Here is a 15,939-nt window from a genome sequence, read left to right on the forward strand (position 1 = left end):
CAGAAAATTAAATGTGAAAAGGGGGTTGTTTTAGGGAATCAAGAGAATGGGTTTTCTTTGCAGAAAACAAGGGGGATTTTGGAGAACTGTCTGACAGTAGAGAGATATCGTGTTTCTAATATCTTTCTCTCTCATATTTATGGCACAGTTGATTCAGATTTTCTTGTATGAGGACTGCTTGTACATATAATATACTCAGCCTCAAAATCCCCCTAAACAAAGGCTTTGGCCCTTTGTGTCTTTGTTCTAGTAAACTCTCCAAATCAGAGCTAAGATTTCATCCTCACAACTACACTGCGAAAGTAATTACTGTAATTAAGGACAGTTTTGAGGCACTTTTTACTTCTATTCAAGTACGCTTTGCTCAGGCTGTTCTCATACACCATTCATAGCCATGCCTACAGAATGAATTGAACTGTTATTTCTATATATAATCCCACAAAATAGGGCGGGGCAATATATTAATATATTGATATTGTAATATGAGACTAGACATAGTCTTAGATTTTTCAGTATTGTAATATGGCATAAGTGTTTTCTTTTCCAGGTTTTAAAGACTGCATTACTGTATAGTTGTGTGATTTTTTTTTTAAACATGCCAGACTGTACTAGCTGTTCTGTTATTTACCTTTACCCAGACTGGTCTTTATTCACAGTGTATCTCCTTTTTGTATCAAAACTTTCATGTTTTGCTATATTGTGCTAATAAGTATATCCTTGCATCCAAATAAGGCTTAAAAGGTTCTTTGTAAGGTGCTGATTCATTTTGCAGCCATAAACCCAATGACAGCCACTAATGCTTTGTGGTTAAATGGGAGCCAATCATTGTGGACAGGCTCCATGATCTTGTGGAAAGCCTTCTCAGAAAGGTAGAAAACCAGAATATTAATGAGCATGATTTTAAAATGAGATGTTCAACAATCCTATAAGGATATAATGTTTGGGTGTCCATAGACATGTTTTCCATACATATTTTCCTGGTTACTTCTTTGCCACCTTAACTTTTTTTTGACCACTGGATGGGACAAATTGAGAAAAAGTGCATGTGTGTGTGTGTGTGTGTGTGTTATAGGGGGAGAAACAGAGAAAGAGTGTGTTGATTGTGGCAGATGTTGGAGTGCAACCTAAGACAAGCTCTGGTTTTCTCCCAAGCGACAGAAGACACGGGTCCCAGTGACAAAAACAAGTGACCCACAGCAGCTGGGGGAACATGGTATGTGTGTGTTGTTTCACATATGTGCATATGTTATGTGTGTTGCATTCATGTGTGACATACGATAGTGCACAGGGCAGATGCCTGAAGCAGAGACAGCCAGTTGTCAGGGGATTCCCACGCTAAATCTGTGAAAATGATGGACATGAGTTAAAGAATCAGGTGCAAGTAGGTCGACAAATTTGAGTTTCAAATTGATTATGAGTGCACTGGTCTTTACGTGAGCGCCAACCAAATCTCAGGAAACTAACATTTTGAGTGAAGAACATCTTGCATAAATGATACTATTGTAGGTGGTCACCAAGCATAACCACAACAATGCTGATTCATGCTGCCCCCAGCACACTGTTTGACTACAAATATGAAATAACACAACTGCATCTGTCTCTCCCTGTCTCCTTTAGTGTGTGGACACCCGTCAACACGTCCCTGTGTTTGTGTGTTTCCACGAATCCAAAAAGTGTTTGTCCTTTTAAGAGGAGGTCACTTTGCGAACATGAAGGTGCTGACAAAGTCTTTATTTTCCAAACAGTGCACTGACAGAGCAAATGAGTAGCCTGTTGCCTCAATTCAGGCACATGTCAGTGTTTATGCCAAAAGTCAGACTGAAGGCCATGTAAATAATAGGGGATATTATAGTGCTATTATTTAGTAAATATCAAACACCCCAACTCATTTCCCGCTTTGGAAGTTTTCTAATTGTGTGATAAGAGCTCAAAGAACCAACCGGAAAGTGGTTATATGACATCACCCAGTTCCCACTGTGACACTGAGACAGATAAGAGCACAGAGCCCAAAACATAAAACATGTATTCAGTAATATGTATGCCCTATATAGCCTAAAATCTGATATTTGGCATGAAGACTGATACGTGGTTTTAAAGCTCTGAGCTGTGGGATAAACCCTGGAGATTGGGCTTAAAGGGGTTCTGCTCTCAGCAGTGTTACATGCCCCTTATGTGCCCTCTATGGCCCAACATGGTTTTGTAATCTCTCTCCTCTCATAGGCACTCCTGGCCTGTACTCTCCTCCTCTGGGAGTCAAGGGACACGTGTGAAAGGTGGATGACCATCAGATGATTCGTGTCAGCGACCCACGAGGTGTCAGATCTCTGAAATAATCCTCAGAGTCTCTCCAGCAAGAATCTGTCCCCCTCTTTATTTGGAGTCTCATTCTCATTGTCTTAGGTCACATGACTCTGTGGTCATAAAATATTGACTTGATTACCTCAGACCCCCAGAAATCACCACAGAGTCACTCTAGCTCTAGGGTTGGCATGTTTACACACACACACACACACACACACACACACACACACACACACACACACACACACACACACACACACACACACACACACACACACACACACACACACACACACACACACAGTACACAGTACAGTAATAATTTGTATGGTAAAAGATAGTTGGGTGTACCAATCAGTTCAAGTTGACACCCGAGCGTCCTCTGTCGTTGCCCAGGTGTGTGTTGGTGTGTGGGTCAGTGGGCTTAAATAAACAAGTGGACCATGTACAGGCATTCCAGAGCTGTTTTTATTATACGCTCCCATGATCACACTGACACACATGCCTTTCTGGTCTTATCTATACTGCTGGAAGGGGCTCCCCTCTGTTCCATAGGAGAACAAAGTCCACTAGTTTCACCATAATAACCCACAAAGGGAGTCCGAGCGAGTGTGTGTGTGTGTGTGTGTGTGTGTGTGTGTGTTTTACGTCCAGTAAATGGCCTCACAGCTTTTCGCAGCAGCCATAGTGAGCAGGTGTCCTTTGTTAGGCCTAATCCTCACAAACCTCTTTCAAAACCAGCCTGATATTTACTTTTCTCGCTCTTACTGAGAGACTCTGACGTCAATGCTGCGGAGATACTGACAAGGCTGAAGTGTGTATTTCACAGCAATCCACTCCAGGTAAAGTTTTTACAGCCTGTATCTGCTTCACTAACGGAAGATTTATAATCACTGCTCTCCCCCACTGCTCTCCTACGTCTTCTCAACTCTCTCCACCCGACTTTCCACACTTTTTTTTTTTAACTCTATCTCACCTCCCAACTCCTTATCTGTTCTCCCTGCCCCCACTCGCCTACTTCCCTCCCCCCTTGTATCCTCCTCTATCTCCTTTCTTTAAACACCCAATTTCTTCCCCTAGCTCCGGTTGTTTTGCCTGCAGTTGCTCCATTGTGCCCATCATTTACTTTTTCTACATCCCCTTGTTATGTCATACCCTCTGTCTGCAGCCCCGGGGCCCCTGTCAATCAACAGGCAATAAAACAGCACTCATCCAGCCCTGCCCACTTTCCATCAACCCAGAAACACAAACAAAATCCCACTATGCTGTTTTTCTGACCTCTTTTCTATATTCTTTTTAGTAGTTAGCTGCAAGTTGCTGTGGTTGCATGTCTAATTTCAGAGATGAGTCATTTGCATTAGCCAGCACGTCTTAAATAGGCCGTCGGCTTTATATAACACAGCGGCCTCATCCAGCAGCTTGTCAGGTCTGTTTATCTTTCTATATTTATGTTACGGGGTGTTTCTAGTGTCTGATTTACTCCTCAGCCAGTTGGGTCTGAAGCAGCTGCGAGTTATTGGTTAAATGTCTAAGCAAAATCTTTTTAATGCATTTCAACTATAAAACACTGAGCACATTTTAAATGATGTGCAGATGCTCAAAATGCGTACAGTTAGTAAGGTACGTTGTTTCGTTTGCAAACGTTAGTGCGTTGGGAGCATCTGTCAGTCTGTTGTTCATCGAAGTGTGTGTGTGCGCTTGTGTGGATGAATAGTACATAACAGTGGGGTTTGGGGTGGGTTGTATAACAGGGGGGGGGTTGATGGAAGAACAGAGTAATGCATTAGGGCGGACATACAGTACACAGACTTTCCATGCTGTGACATGTTGGGATGAGAGAATGGCACCTCTTGTTTATCAGCGTCTCCGCTCCACAACTCATCAATAAGGCTCTTTGACAGAGACACAGATACGCTGTGTGTCATTCGTCAACCTGCCGCTCACTCCCACCAGCTGACCCCTAAAGCCCTGAATGCTCGCTTTTGCGTCCCACCTCCATTAAACAAAAACAAAACATCCATTCAAAAACATGAACATACTGAGCATAATATTTTTTATAAATAGCCTCCTACATACAGTACCAGTCAAAAGTTTGGACACACCTTCTCATTCAATGGTTTTTCTTTATTTCTTTTTCTTTATTTTTTCCACATTGTAGATTAATATTGAAGACATCCAAACTATGAAGGAACACATATGGAATTATGTGGTAAACAAACAAATGCTCAATAAACCAGAATATGTTTTATATTTTAGATTCTTCAAAGTAGTTGAATGAGAAGGTGTGTCCAAACTTTTGACTGGTACTGTATATTTCTTAAATAACATAGGAGTGTCCTGTTTTTTTTTGGTCTCTGTTCCACAAACTATTATAGGCTCACCACAGTCCACTGCTTGCTCAGAGCTTGTATGGTTTTAGATAAGAGGTTCTGGACCAGTCTGGTTGACACATTGTTATTCATACCCAGGTGGAACAGCAGACAGACACCCTGATGACAACACTGTTTAAACAGATGTCAGGTGTCACTTGGACTCAGGTTTTCCATGGCTAACAGAGCGCCAACTCAACTTTAACTCACTCAGCGGCAACATAATACTAACGACAACAATCAGGTTACTATGGCATTTGATTTGCTACAGTGTAAAAATAGATTTTATGCATCACTTTGACTGTAGAGTTACAAAATAACAAGTATCAGGCCATGTTAGCATGCACTCATGCATGTGTTTTGTGTAGTTTCCATTTTGCTGCCTGACTGATTTCTACAGTGTGTGTGTGTGTGTGTGTGTGTGTGTGTGTGTGTGTGTGTGTGTGTGTGTGTGTGTGTGTGTGTGTGTGTGTGTGTGTGTGTGTGTGTGTGTGTGTGTGTGTGTGTTTGTAGTGGGATGAGCTGATTTCAGCGTGGAGATTGACCCGCCAGTCTAGAGTGGTTCTATCTATAGGCCCACTGAGACATCTGCAGCAGCTGGCCAACGTAGTCACCGGGCAAACATTAATTTTAGGCTATAGACAGCGACACAGAATGGCTGGACCTCCAAATGAGAGAGGAGGAATAAACAGAATAAGTGTGTTTTTCTCAGTGAATGACAGGGGAGATATGAGATGCAGTATGTGGGGAAGGATAACCTATTGTTAAGGCAAACAGGGAAATGAGCATGAGCTGCAAACCCCATAATTCGTTATAATTATGCAAACAGAAAGGCTGTAAACAATGACAGGAGGCTTGTTAACCTTTTTGTTACAGTGCAGTAAAAAATGGATATATTCAAATTATAGAGAGCCTTTTAAAGCATGATTTAGGTTGGGGTTTTTTTGCGTTATGTTTAAGCACTCAAATCACTTGGCTAAGGTAAAGTAAAGGTTCAACAGTGGCTTGAAGTACGAGACATCACACAATGACTACCTTCCTATGATTTGTGTAGTACAAAAGCTTAGCAATTACTTCACTGGAAAAAACACTTGGCCGCCCAACATAATCAAGGCAGCAAATTTGCCCTCAAATCATCGATGAAAAAAAAAAAAGAAAGCAAACATTTACAGGAGACAGGGTTGAATGTAGTAAGCAAGATGTACTATGAGAATCCTCTCACATAAACGGCAAGATCATGCAATTTTCATGTCTATACACTAGAAGTCATGACATCTCTTCAACTTTACTACAACTGAGCACAGAGACAAAGATACTGGTTGGTTGGCTGAGAAGACAGAATGACTTGAATTCAGAGAAAGACAGAACATCAAGGAGAGACAGAAAGACTGAAAAGATGGATGGATTTTTTGATTTACAAGAATGCGAATGATCTGATTACAGAGCAGTTGTTCATTCTGTGTTGATAAAAAGGCAGTTATGTAATACCCATTTGGCCAGAGGGATATTTCCCTAACACTCAAGCAAGTGACAGGCATCTACTGTGTGTGACAGCAGAGAAAGATGCTGTAAAAGTGCATCATACACACACACTGCTATGGTGAAAATATGAGGGAGGAGCAACATGAACTTGGAGGTTTTTATTCCCTACAGGAAAATGTACAAGTTAGAGGACAAGCACAGAGTGTCAACAGTCATCAGCCTCAGCCAGTGTGGGGAATTGAGTGACAGATACAAACTATTGCTGTTGGCTGTCTAATCCAGAGCTCCGCCCTCTGTAGTATTCATATTCAGCAGCAGACTGGACGTGGAAACAGATTCGGTGTCAGTGTACCAGATTTACGTCAGACGGATCACCACAAACTCCCACAAATGACCCAGTCTTTCTTCGGGGGACACAGGCAAGCACATAGGAACATAGAAGCACCCATGAACACACACATTATGTTCATTCATATATCTACACACACACACACGCACACACACACACACACACCCACACATACACACACAGAGGCATGCACTGGCGTACAGAGAGAGTGGTTGTTCCTCCGTGTCCTCCTTTGGCCGGCAGCTCTGAGACGCCATGGGTCTATATTTCAAAGGCCAAGGTCAGATCAGCCTGCATTCACCAGGAAGTTACACAGTAATTAGACCAATTAGGAGGCAGCCGCAAAGAGGTATTCATTCTCTCTCTCATTCTCTGTGTCTCAGGAATAAAGCCTCACTTTGTCCTCGGAAATTATCCACATTTTTACAAAAACCTTAAAAACTTGGCTGTTGGCTATTGGCTGCAACGGTCATATGACTCTTTTTCCCACAGACGGGGGAAATTGGCACCAATTTTGATTCGACCTCTCATTTTTACTCACATTACACTCCCTCAATGTCTACTCGGCTCCGTCTCTACCTCCCTCTGTCCTTTATAAAACTTTCTCTATCTGATTCTCTCCTCCCTTCTCCCTCCCTTCTTGTCTCTCTATAGTTCACTCCCATCAGCTCAGTGTCCCATATGAGAGATCACACACACACACACACACACACACACACACACACACACACACACACACACACACACACACACACACACACACACACACACACACACACACACACACACACACACACACACACACACACACACACACACACACACACACACACACACACACACTTTGATTCCCATAGTGGCCAGCATGTATCCATTAACAACCATCTGTTCTGTTCAACCTTGACTGATACAATGAACCTCTGAATACTAACTTCAGCCAGTGGGAACGAAACTAAAATTCTAGTGCTGAAGCAGTACCTTCAAACTTTAAGGTCAAGTGAGAATAACTAAGTTTAATCAGCAACAGTTACTTCAAGTAAAAGTAAATCTTATGCAGTAGAAGTGTATATTATTATATATTACAATATTGAATTATTACTACTAATGCATTAACATTTAAAGGAACTTCTCGTTTACACAGGTTTGGTTACACACCACTAAGAGGAGTATTCAGCATGTGATTAGATGTTATTAGTTGTATCATTTTCGAGAGGTTCAAGTATATTTGGAACTTGGAGCATCTCTGCTTTTTCCATTCTGTCTCTTGTGAACAAATTATTGAAGTGCAATGCTAAATTGCTGGACTACCCGCTTAAGCAGCGTTTAAATGTTGTAGCTCATGAAAGTAAAGTTAATTCTAACACTTAACAGTTAAATTCTGCGGTATAAGTTTGATTTGTATAGCTATATGTGTGGAGTAATATAATTCAGTCAATGCAGGTAGAAAAACACAGTGCAGAGAAGACTTCAACTTGAACGAATGTCTTTAAAGGCAGCAACAGGCTGAACGTAAACAATAAACCATATATGAATTTACATCAGAGAGAATGCCACACATCTTGCACTCAACATACTTGTGGATTGTTGAATATTGACCATTACATGAAATGTAGAAACAGTGGAAACACAGTCGAACGCAAGGTTAAAATAACCCAGTTCTGAAAAGTAACTAATGAAGCTTTTAGTGAAAGTTCTAGCAGGAAGACAACTGTCCTCTAGCTTCATAATCACACAGAGGAGCCACCTCTTAATCATTAATGATTTCACTGGATTCTGGATTCAGATTAAGATCCACTGAACTGGTAATTCTGTATTTATCAGAACAACACATCCTATTATTAAATTGTTGGTATTTAGACTCAGTGAAATCCTGCAGAGAGTCTTTTGTTCTCATTCTTCTGGTTGTGAAAGCAGCTTTGCTGCTGACACACACCAGACGTCATGACCCCGATCCCAACGTGTCCAAACCCTCTCCCTGTTCTTAACAACTCAGCTCTCACAGATATTTTGTTGGCTGACACTCTGCCGACCAACAAAAGAAAATAATTAACGGTCTAAACTGAAAAGAAGTTGGACAAAAACACCTCAGTCAAAAGCATCAAAGCCATTTTCTGAATTGAATAGGGAAGCTTGGATGGTGGTTTGACTACCTTTCAGTGATGCACTCTGTAATAAGCCTTAGTTAAATACAGAGATAAAGGCAAATGGATGATGTGGATTCATGTCTGTGACCCAGTGGCATCACAAAGAGATTTTGCTCTTATAAACTTTACTAGAAGTGACTGCATACATTCATAATGTCAAGTGGTGGACCGGAAAGGGCGAAGAATGGGTGGAAGAGGACACAAAAAAGAATGGAAAACAATAATGTAAGGTTGAAAGGTAATGTTTTAATACACAAATAGTGTAAAGGTTTCTAGGACAAAGAAGAAGCACCGAGAGAAATATTACATCAAGACATTTCTTCTATTATATTGTAAATCAAAACTGGCATAGTCACTTTAGTGAATCAATGCTGGATAAATAGTATCCATAATTTAAAGCAAGAATTACACTTCTTGTAACCATTTTTCTGTATATCTTAATGTATTTCTCCTCCATGCAAGGCAGCCATTTGTTTCCATTAAAAAATCTACTTACAGTCACTTGCTTGAGATCAGTAATCAGTATTAATCTCAATGGCTGAGATAATAGAAGAGACGTTCAGAAATATTTATAAATGATAAACGATGATACATAATTGATAGTAAATAAACTATGTGATGATAAAAATACTGATTGTTATTTTAACACTTATCTGAACCTCTTGCATCTTGTTGTCTGCTCAGATCATGTTGGTCCAGACACTTAGTCTGGACAGTGTCTGGGGTCAAGGCCCTCCTACAGAGCCCCTCATATGGGTCACATCCTGTCCGAAAGGGGGAGAAAGAGGGGACTCCTCTTACCATGGGAGGTGGAAGGCAAAAGGTCAGAGGTTAGGGCTGCTTTCTCAGGTTTCAAAGCTAGCCGGGGGCTGAGGTCGCAGGGTCGCAGCTCACAGTTCGACTCTAGTTAGGGCCGCTGTGTTTTTGTGGATCACAGTAATGGCTTCCGCAATTAAACACTAAAAATGGAAGCATTTATATCCTCTGGTGAAAGAGGGGGACAGTGATGATCGTCAGGCCAATTATGTGATCTGTCTCTGGGTTCTTGTTACCTGATGTACGCTGGAGCGCACGCTGCAACAGTGATTTTAGTATGTGTTGTGTTGTTACTGAGGGATTACTTAGTAATCAATCATTGAGGGCAGCTCGGCTTTTGACTTCAGTGGACAAACACAGCCTCAGTGTGAGCTCACTGTTGGGGATGAAAGACTACTTGGTCTGGCAGATTCAGGAGTGTACGCATGTGTGTGTTAGTGGTCTTGGTGGTGATGTAGGATGGATTGGTAAATACCCTTGTGGTTTATAGAAGAGTGTGTTGAGGAAGTACAAGACAACAGAGAGGGTCTATGAAGTATACTATAATGGAAAAAGGAGGAAAAAGTTAAGCGGGTGTAGTGGAAAAGATATAAAAAAAAGATATAAAAGAAAGTGACTGAGAGGGCAAAGAGGGGAAAAGGTTAAGGTCATTCTGTTGGCCAGAGCCTGAAGAATAAGTCATTGTTGTTGGTACTCGTTTAGGAAAGTGAATGCAGATATTCAGAAGTGGGATAAAGGGCAACTCTAGAAAGAGAAAGAAAGCGGGGTGAGGGGTGGAAACGGGAGTGAGCGTGGGTGTGGAAGAAACAAAAGACCACAAGGGAAAGACCGCCAAGAGTGAGGGTGATAAAGTGGGTGAGAGAGAGCACGCATTGGAGCACAAATCAAAGAACTTGTTACAAAATGTGCAAAAAAAAGAGCAGTGTAGAACTAAAAGTATGTCAGAGCTACAAGTTGAACCCTGTTGTTTTTTTCAGCCAGCCGTAAAATTGCTCCACTGTACAGGGACATGGAAGTGGACCGCTTCTGCAGGTGTTATCTCAGTTACCGATAAAGAGCTTTATGCACAGCGTGGCGTGAGGCGAGGAGCTGAGCCTCACAGGGAGAGAGGGACACGCTTACATAACTGGCCTCCTAACTGCCAACAGCTGGCTTGGTCTGGGCTTGCAGAGCTAAAGCCTCTATGGGTCCAGATCCAGATTTCTGATGTGTCCATCAGTAAGTACAAGCAGAGAGGAGAACAGAGAGTCCCTAGCCACGAGTGGTTCTGTTTCCCATCAAGATGCATCTCCTCAGTTTAAGCAGGACAGCATATGTGTTGATCCAGTGCCATGAACTGAGAAAGAGGTCACGCAGTCACTTTAATACACTGATCCACTTATTCATCTCAAACTGTTTCAGTTCAGTTTCAAACTCATAATTAAGTAATGCAACATTTACCTGCTTCAGGCACTCAAACTATTTAAATTAGGGAAAGTATATATCTTCAAGACGATGCAACAAGAGTGTAAGGAAAACTGGAAAAAGGAAAAATGATTCCACTAAACCTGCAATATTTAATATAAGTTTTTGTTATAAGTAAACAAATACATTTAAACTACAAACATTTCCCCCAAAAAATCTAAATTAAACATCTAATATGGAATATATATTTGTATTGATCAGCCATGTGAGCAACTCTGTGAAGCTGTGCTTTGAACTAAATGCTCACATTGGGCACATCGCTAACATGCTCCCAATTGCAGACCCTTATGTTGAGCAATAATGTCCGACTTGCTCACCATCTTAGTTAAGCATGCTATCTTTTACTAATCAGCACTAAACACAAAGTATGGCTGATGGGAATGTCAATACTATTGCAGGTATTGGCACTAGAAGAAAAGTCATGGGGATCACCAAAATTATTACAGTTCAACATAAACAAACATGGGGGATCAACCGACTGAAAGACAATAGGACCAACAACATTGTCTAGAGGCTAAAAATACCTGCCTGGTAAAGATAAGGGAACAAACCTGGCCCCCCCCAAAAAACGCTGATTGTTTTCCCATGATCCCCGAGGTCAAATACAGACCTTTTTTTAAACCATCCATTGACCTGACTTCCTCTCTCTGCGGACCCTGTGGCTCCATAATTATGTCACACTATTTCCTCTTTTGCTCCAGACGGACAAGAGTGAGAGTCCTACAGCCGCTAGATTACTTTGTCACTTCAGCTGATGCTGTCTATTTTTCTTGGAGGGAGAGTCAACCACAAGCTAAGTCAACATTGCATGCGTGGAACAAAACAATCTGTTTACTTTTGCAATAAGGAACACTTTGGTCCATCAGTCCTGTTGAGCTGGTCAGGCCACTAATGAGTCACAGGGGTGGGTAAATAATCAGCTTCCACCTCTGACATTATTAGTGACCACTAAACCCGTGGACTGATTTCATTGGCATATTTTTACTCTAGGAATCAAATTGCACTTTTGTTGATAATGCAAACTCTGAAAGGATGTTTGAAAACACTCAGTCAGGGTGTGTGATCAGTATTAAAGCCAGTGATTCATCCGTATGTTATCTGAGGTGTCTTTGTCCTGTGTAAATCAGTCAAACCGAAGGCTATTGGATTTGCAGTCCAAACAGTGGTAAACTAAAGGACGACATCAAGGCCAGGGAAAGCAGGGCATAAATGTGTGTGTGTGTGTGTGTGTGTGTGTGTGTGTGTGTGTGTGTGTGTGTGTGTGTGTGTGTGTGTGTGTGTGTGTGTGTGTGTGTGTGTGTGTGTGTGTGTGTGTGTGTGTGTGTGTGTGTGTGTGTGTGTGTGTGCATGTGGATACAAAAACACACACAGTATCCTTATCTTTCCCATATGAGTGATCAAAGCACCACAGGCTGTTCGCAATCAAACACAGAATGGGGGAACGCCAACAAAATAAACTGATAGAGAGCAAGTGATAGAGGCAAAGGAACGAAAGGGGAAGCACATGATAAAGAGATACAAACACGAACAAAGGAGAGAGCGAGACAAGGAAGAAAGGAGAAGAAAATATTCACGTATGTCCCAGAGTAAATGAGGTCACTATACCCATGAACCATTTCAACACAGAGGACAATGTATGTCTCTCGAGGCCAATCAGATAACATCAGCCAAGTGGGCTGCAGCTGTGAGCCAATCACAATCACTCTAAGTGACATCAGACGTACAGTTAGATTCAAACCAGGAAATATGATCTACCGAGGGAAGAAAAACTTAAAAGAGTGGTTCCTCTTGGAAATCCAAACCTTATTGAATTAGACCCTAAAGCCTGTACTCATGTGCTCCAGTTTCATCAGCAACTTTACATCCCAGAGTCAGGGAAAGACTACTCTTCATGCCCCAGATACCATTTGGCAATAAACACCGAAAACAAAGTACAGTGCAGGTAACTTGAGACGCTCTGCTAACAGCAGATGCTCTCTTTATCAAGAAGCACATAGCATCTGGTTAGTGTCCGAACACCAAACAATATAAATCTAAAATGTTTAACGTAAGGTAACACGGAAAATTCAGACATAACTCAAGTTAATTATTAACTATAATCTTCAATGGAGAGAAGTTTCCATTATGTAGCAGAGTTACTGATAAGGAACAGATATGGAGCCGCTTCTGTCATCTCAACACAGGTTAATTATCTTTTAAGCCGTTTGCTCAACCATAAACCTAGTGAAATGGCACTACATTTTCCTGTGTTTACCTCTTTAAACAACACTATATAGTGTTAAAGGTCACATGTGACAAGAACACAGGCGTGTGCATTTGTGAATAAAGCAACAAACTATGAACTCCTGGAAATTGCAAGTGTGCAAGTGTGTATTGTATGCTAAAACATTAGCCAGTCAAATCTTAAGTTATAAGAAAGAAGGGGATGGAAGCTTACTTCTGTAATGGCTTTACTGATTAACCTCTCACAAGAGTCCAGTAGAGAATATGTATGAGCAAAGACAGAGGATGTCTTTAGACTACAGGTAGTAGGCCATGTGGTAAAGTGGATAACCCTCCATTTTGTTCACTTCAAATGTATTCCCAAAGTTTGCTTTTAAAAATGACATTATAATTGCACACAATATGGATGACAACAAAAACCTATTTAAAAAAGACTTTTCATGTGGTCCTTACCAATGTTAAAACTCAAACAAGATACGGGTCACCATGCCGCTAGCATGGCTAAATATAACAAATTAATTAAATATAAAATCATACAGAAGGATCAAAACACAAGCAAGGCTCAAGGAAACTTAGGAGTCTAACGCCATAGTGAAATAAGGACAAAGAACTGTGTCAGGTTGACAAATAGCTAAACTGATTTACAAAGAATTTGCTTGAGCAAGAAGGTATCATTTAGTCATTTTAATATGAATGAACCTGGAGGCTAGAGTTGAAACCCCTTTAAATAAATACACTGTACATGTGCAAATGCAAAAAAAAATACAAAAATGTGCATGTCCAAACAGTTTGCCTGAGGATAAGACACATGTTCCACAGACCACAGGACAGATGTTGTGGAGGCAGAGATGGGCCTCTTTATAGCAAAACACTGAGCTGTTCAAAGAGGCCCTGCTGACCCCGGGACAGAGCGACTCAATTAGCTTCCATTAATGAGACCACACTGTGGGGGGTGTTTATATAAGCTTATTAAAACATAATCCTGCAAGCAACGCCATACTGTTGCATGCCAGACAGGCCACTCCTGCAACCGAAGGGTTAGCTAACAGCAGGTTTGTGGCTTTAGATCTAAGAAGAAATGAAAAGAGAGCTTAGACAAAATATTTTTATCCATAAATCAACTCCAACAGAAATTAATTTCTCTCTCCAATAATCTCTGTTCACTTAGCAGCTGATTTCTGTTTCTATATTCACTTTATATTAATGACTGTTTGACCTCTATTTTTTTCTGTGCTTTTTACTGTTCCAAGTGGTGCAGTACAATGCAGGTGGTGAGGACAGTGCAGTTGTAAAGAACTACACTGAATACCTGTCTCACACTGTAACACACTGTTGTCAAACAAGACCACCAACAACCCATATTCAGATATATTTAAGAGTTTAAGGATCAGTTCAGTGATTAATTCACAGTATGCTGTATGTTTATAGACTTACTTTCAGGCACAGATAGAAAGGCAAGCAGGGGCAGGTACTGGATCCAAGTTAAGGTCCGGATCCAGTTCTGGTGGCTCAAAATCTTTGTCATGGCATGGCATTAATGGGCAGTTATGAACTGAGCGGGTGATGAGGGACCGAGATGCAGGTGAGCAGGTGGGCGGGGAAGGCCAGGCGACTGCAGAGTAGATGAGAGAAGTGGGAACAGGTGTGTAAATAGGTGGGGCAGTCAGGTGATGGAGGGGGGAAAGTCTAAGAGCTTCTGGTGGATGGATGGAAGAAAAATGGCAATAAAGGGGCCTATAAGTAAGGCCCCTTACTTTTAAGTTTGATGAATCACATTTTATATTTTTTATTTATATTTTCAATGTAATCATGAATTACGTAAACTGTCAACTGTCCACCAAAAATGTTTTGCACTGGTTAGGGGTTCCTTGTTAAAAAAAGTTTGAAAAATCTCATTAAATCTGTATGTCATAATCACAAAGAACTCAACGCTTGTAGTACTGTGAATTATGAGAACGTGAGAACAGGTCACTGTAGTAGCTTCTTACGGGAGGGCGACTGGGGTCTTTGACATACCTTGAAGGCAGATTTCTGTCAAGAATAATGAACTGTACTCGATCGTTGGTTAAGTCTACGTGTGGGTGTCTTTTAATCATGGCCCCAGACGTATTGCATCGCATTACAAGAGATTGGGAAACAGTTAATCCTAAAGACAATGTACAAAGTGGACCACAGTCTACTGGTTGGATCCCTTCCCACCGCACAGACCTGATCGACATTGTTAATGTCCCTTAGTAATCCCGCCCCATGGGCTGAGCTCCAGTCATTATGCTGGCAATCATCAGAGGGGGTGCTGGAGAAATCCTTCACCAACTTTAAGACATCAAAACTGATTACAGAGCTGCCCTTTCATGTGGAGTCAGAGTTCACGTGTTACCTAAAAGATTCTCAGAAGTTATGTAAGGAATGGGGTTTACAGGACTGAAAAGTTCAACGACCAACTGAGTTTTTACAGCTGACTGGGCCACCCATTCACACCGTTATCTCACCCAACATTTATTAAAAGGGACGTCTGTCCAGGGCCAAAGCTACCAGTAACAAGCCAGTACCAATTCCAGGAATTTGAGGGATTCAATTGCATAAATAAAAGTTCACATTCTACCATTATGCACCGAACACATGCTTGTTGTATATGTCATAGTTTTAAGACTTTATCTCAAAAGAATAGTTACAATTTTTAAATAAAATGCTTATCTGCTTTCTTGCGGTGATAATTGTGATAGCATAAAGGCAAATAAAACTGTTTTCAACCACCTCTAAAGCTCATGGATTAACATGTTATATCTTGTTT

General features: G+C 41.2%; 1 protein-coding gene across 2 annotated transcripts in view; it reads right to left on the bottom strand.

Moving 5' to 3' along the window:
* rab4b (RAB4B, member RAS oncogene family) overlaps positions 1 to 14,687 on the bottom strand; it is a 39,748-nt gene extending 25,061 nt beyond the window's left edge. For both annotated transcript variants that reach the window (XM_054601243.1, XM_054601235.1), the window contains exon 1: positions 14,583 to 14,687. In XM_054601243.1, coding sequence (XP_054457218.1) covers positions 14,583 to 14,673 — 91 coding nt within the window. In that variant the 5' untranslated portion in view covers positions 14,674 to 14,687. The remainder of the gene's footprint in view (positions 1 to 14,582) is intronic.
* Positions 14,688 to 15,939: the final 1,252 nt, after the last annotated feature.

Source organism: Anoplopoma fimbria, chromosome 1 (genome assembly GCF_027596085.1).
Source record: "Anoplopoma fimbria isolate UVic2021 breed Golden Eagle Sablefish chromosome 1, Afim_UVic_2022, whole genome shotgun sequence".
NCBI classification, from domain to species: Eukaryota; Metazoa; Chordata; class Actinopteri; order Perciformes; family Anoplopomatidae; genus Anoplopoma; species Anoplopoma fimbria.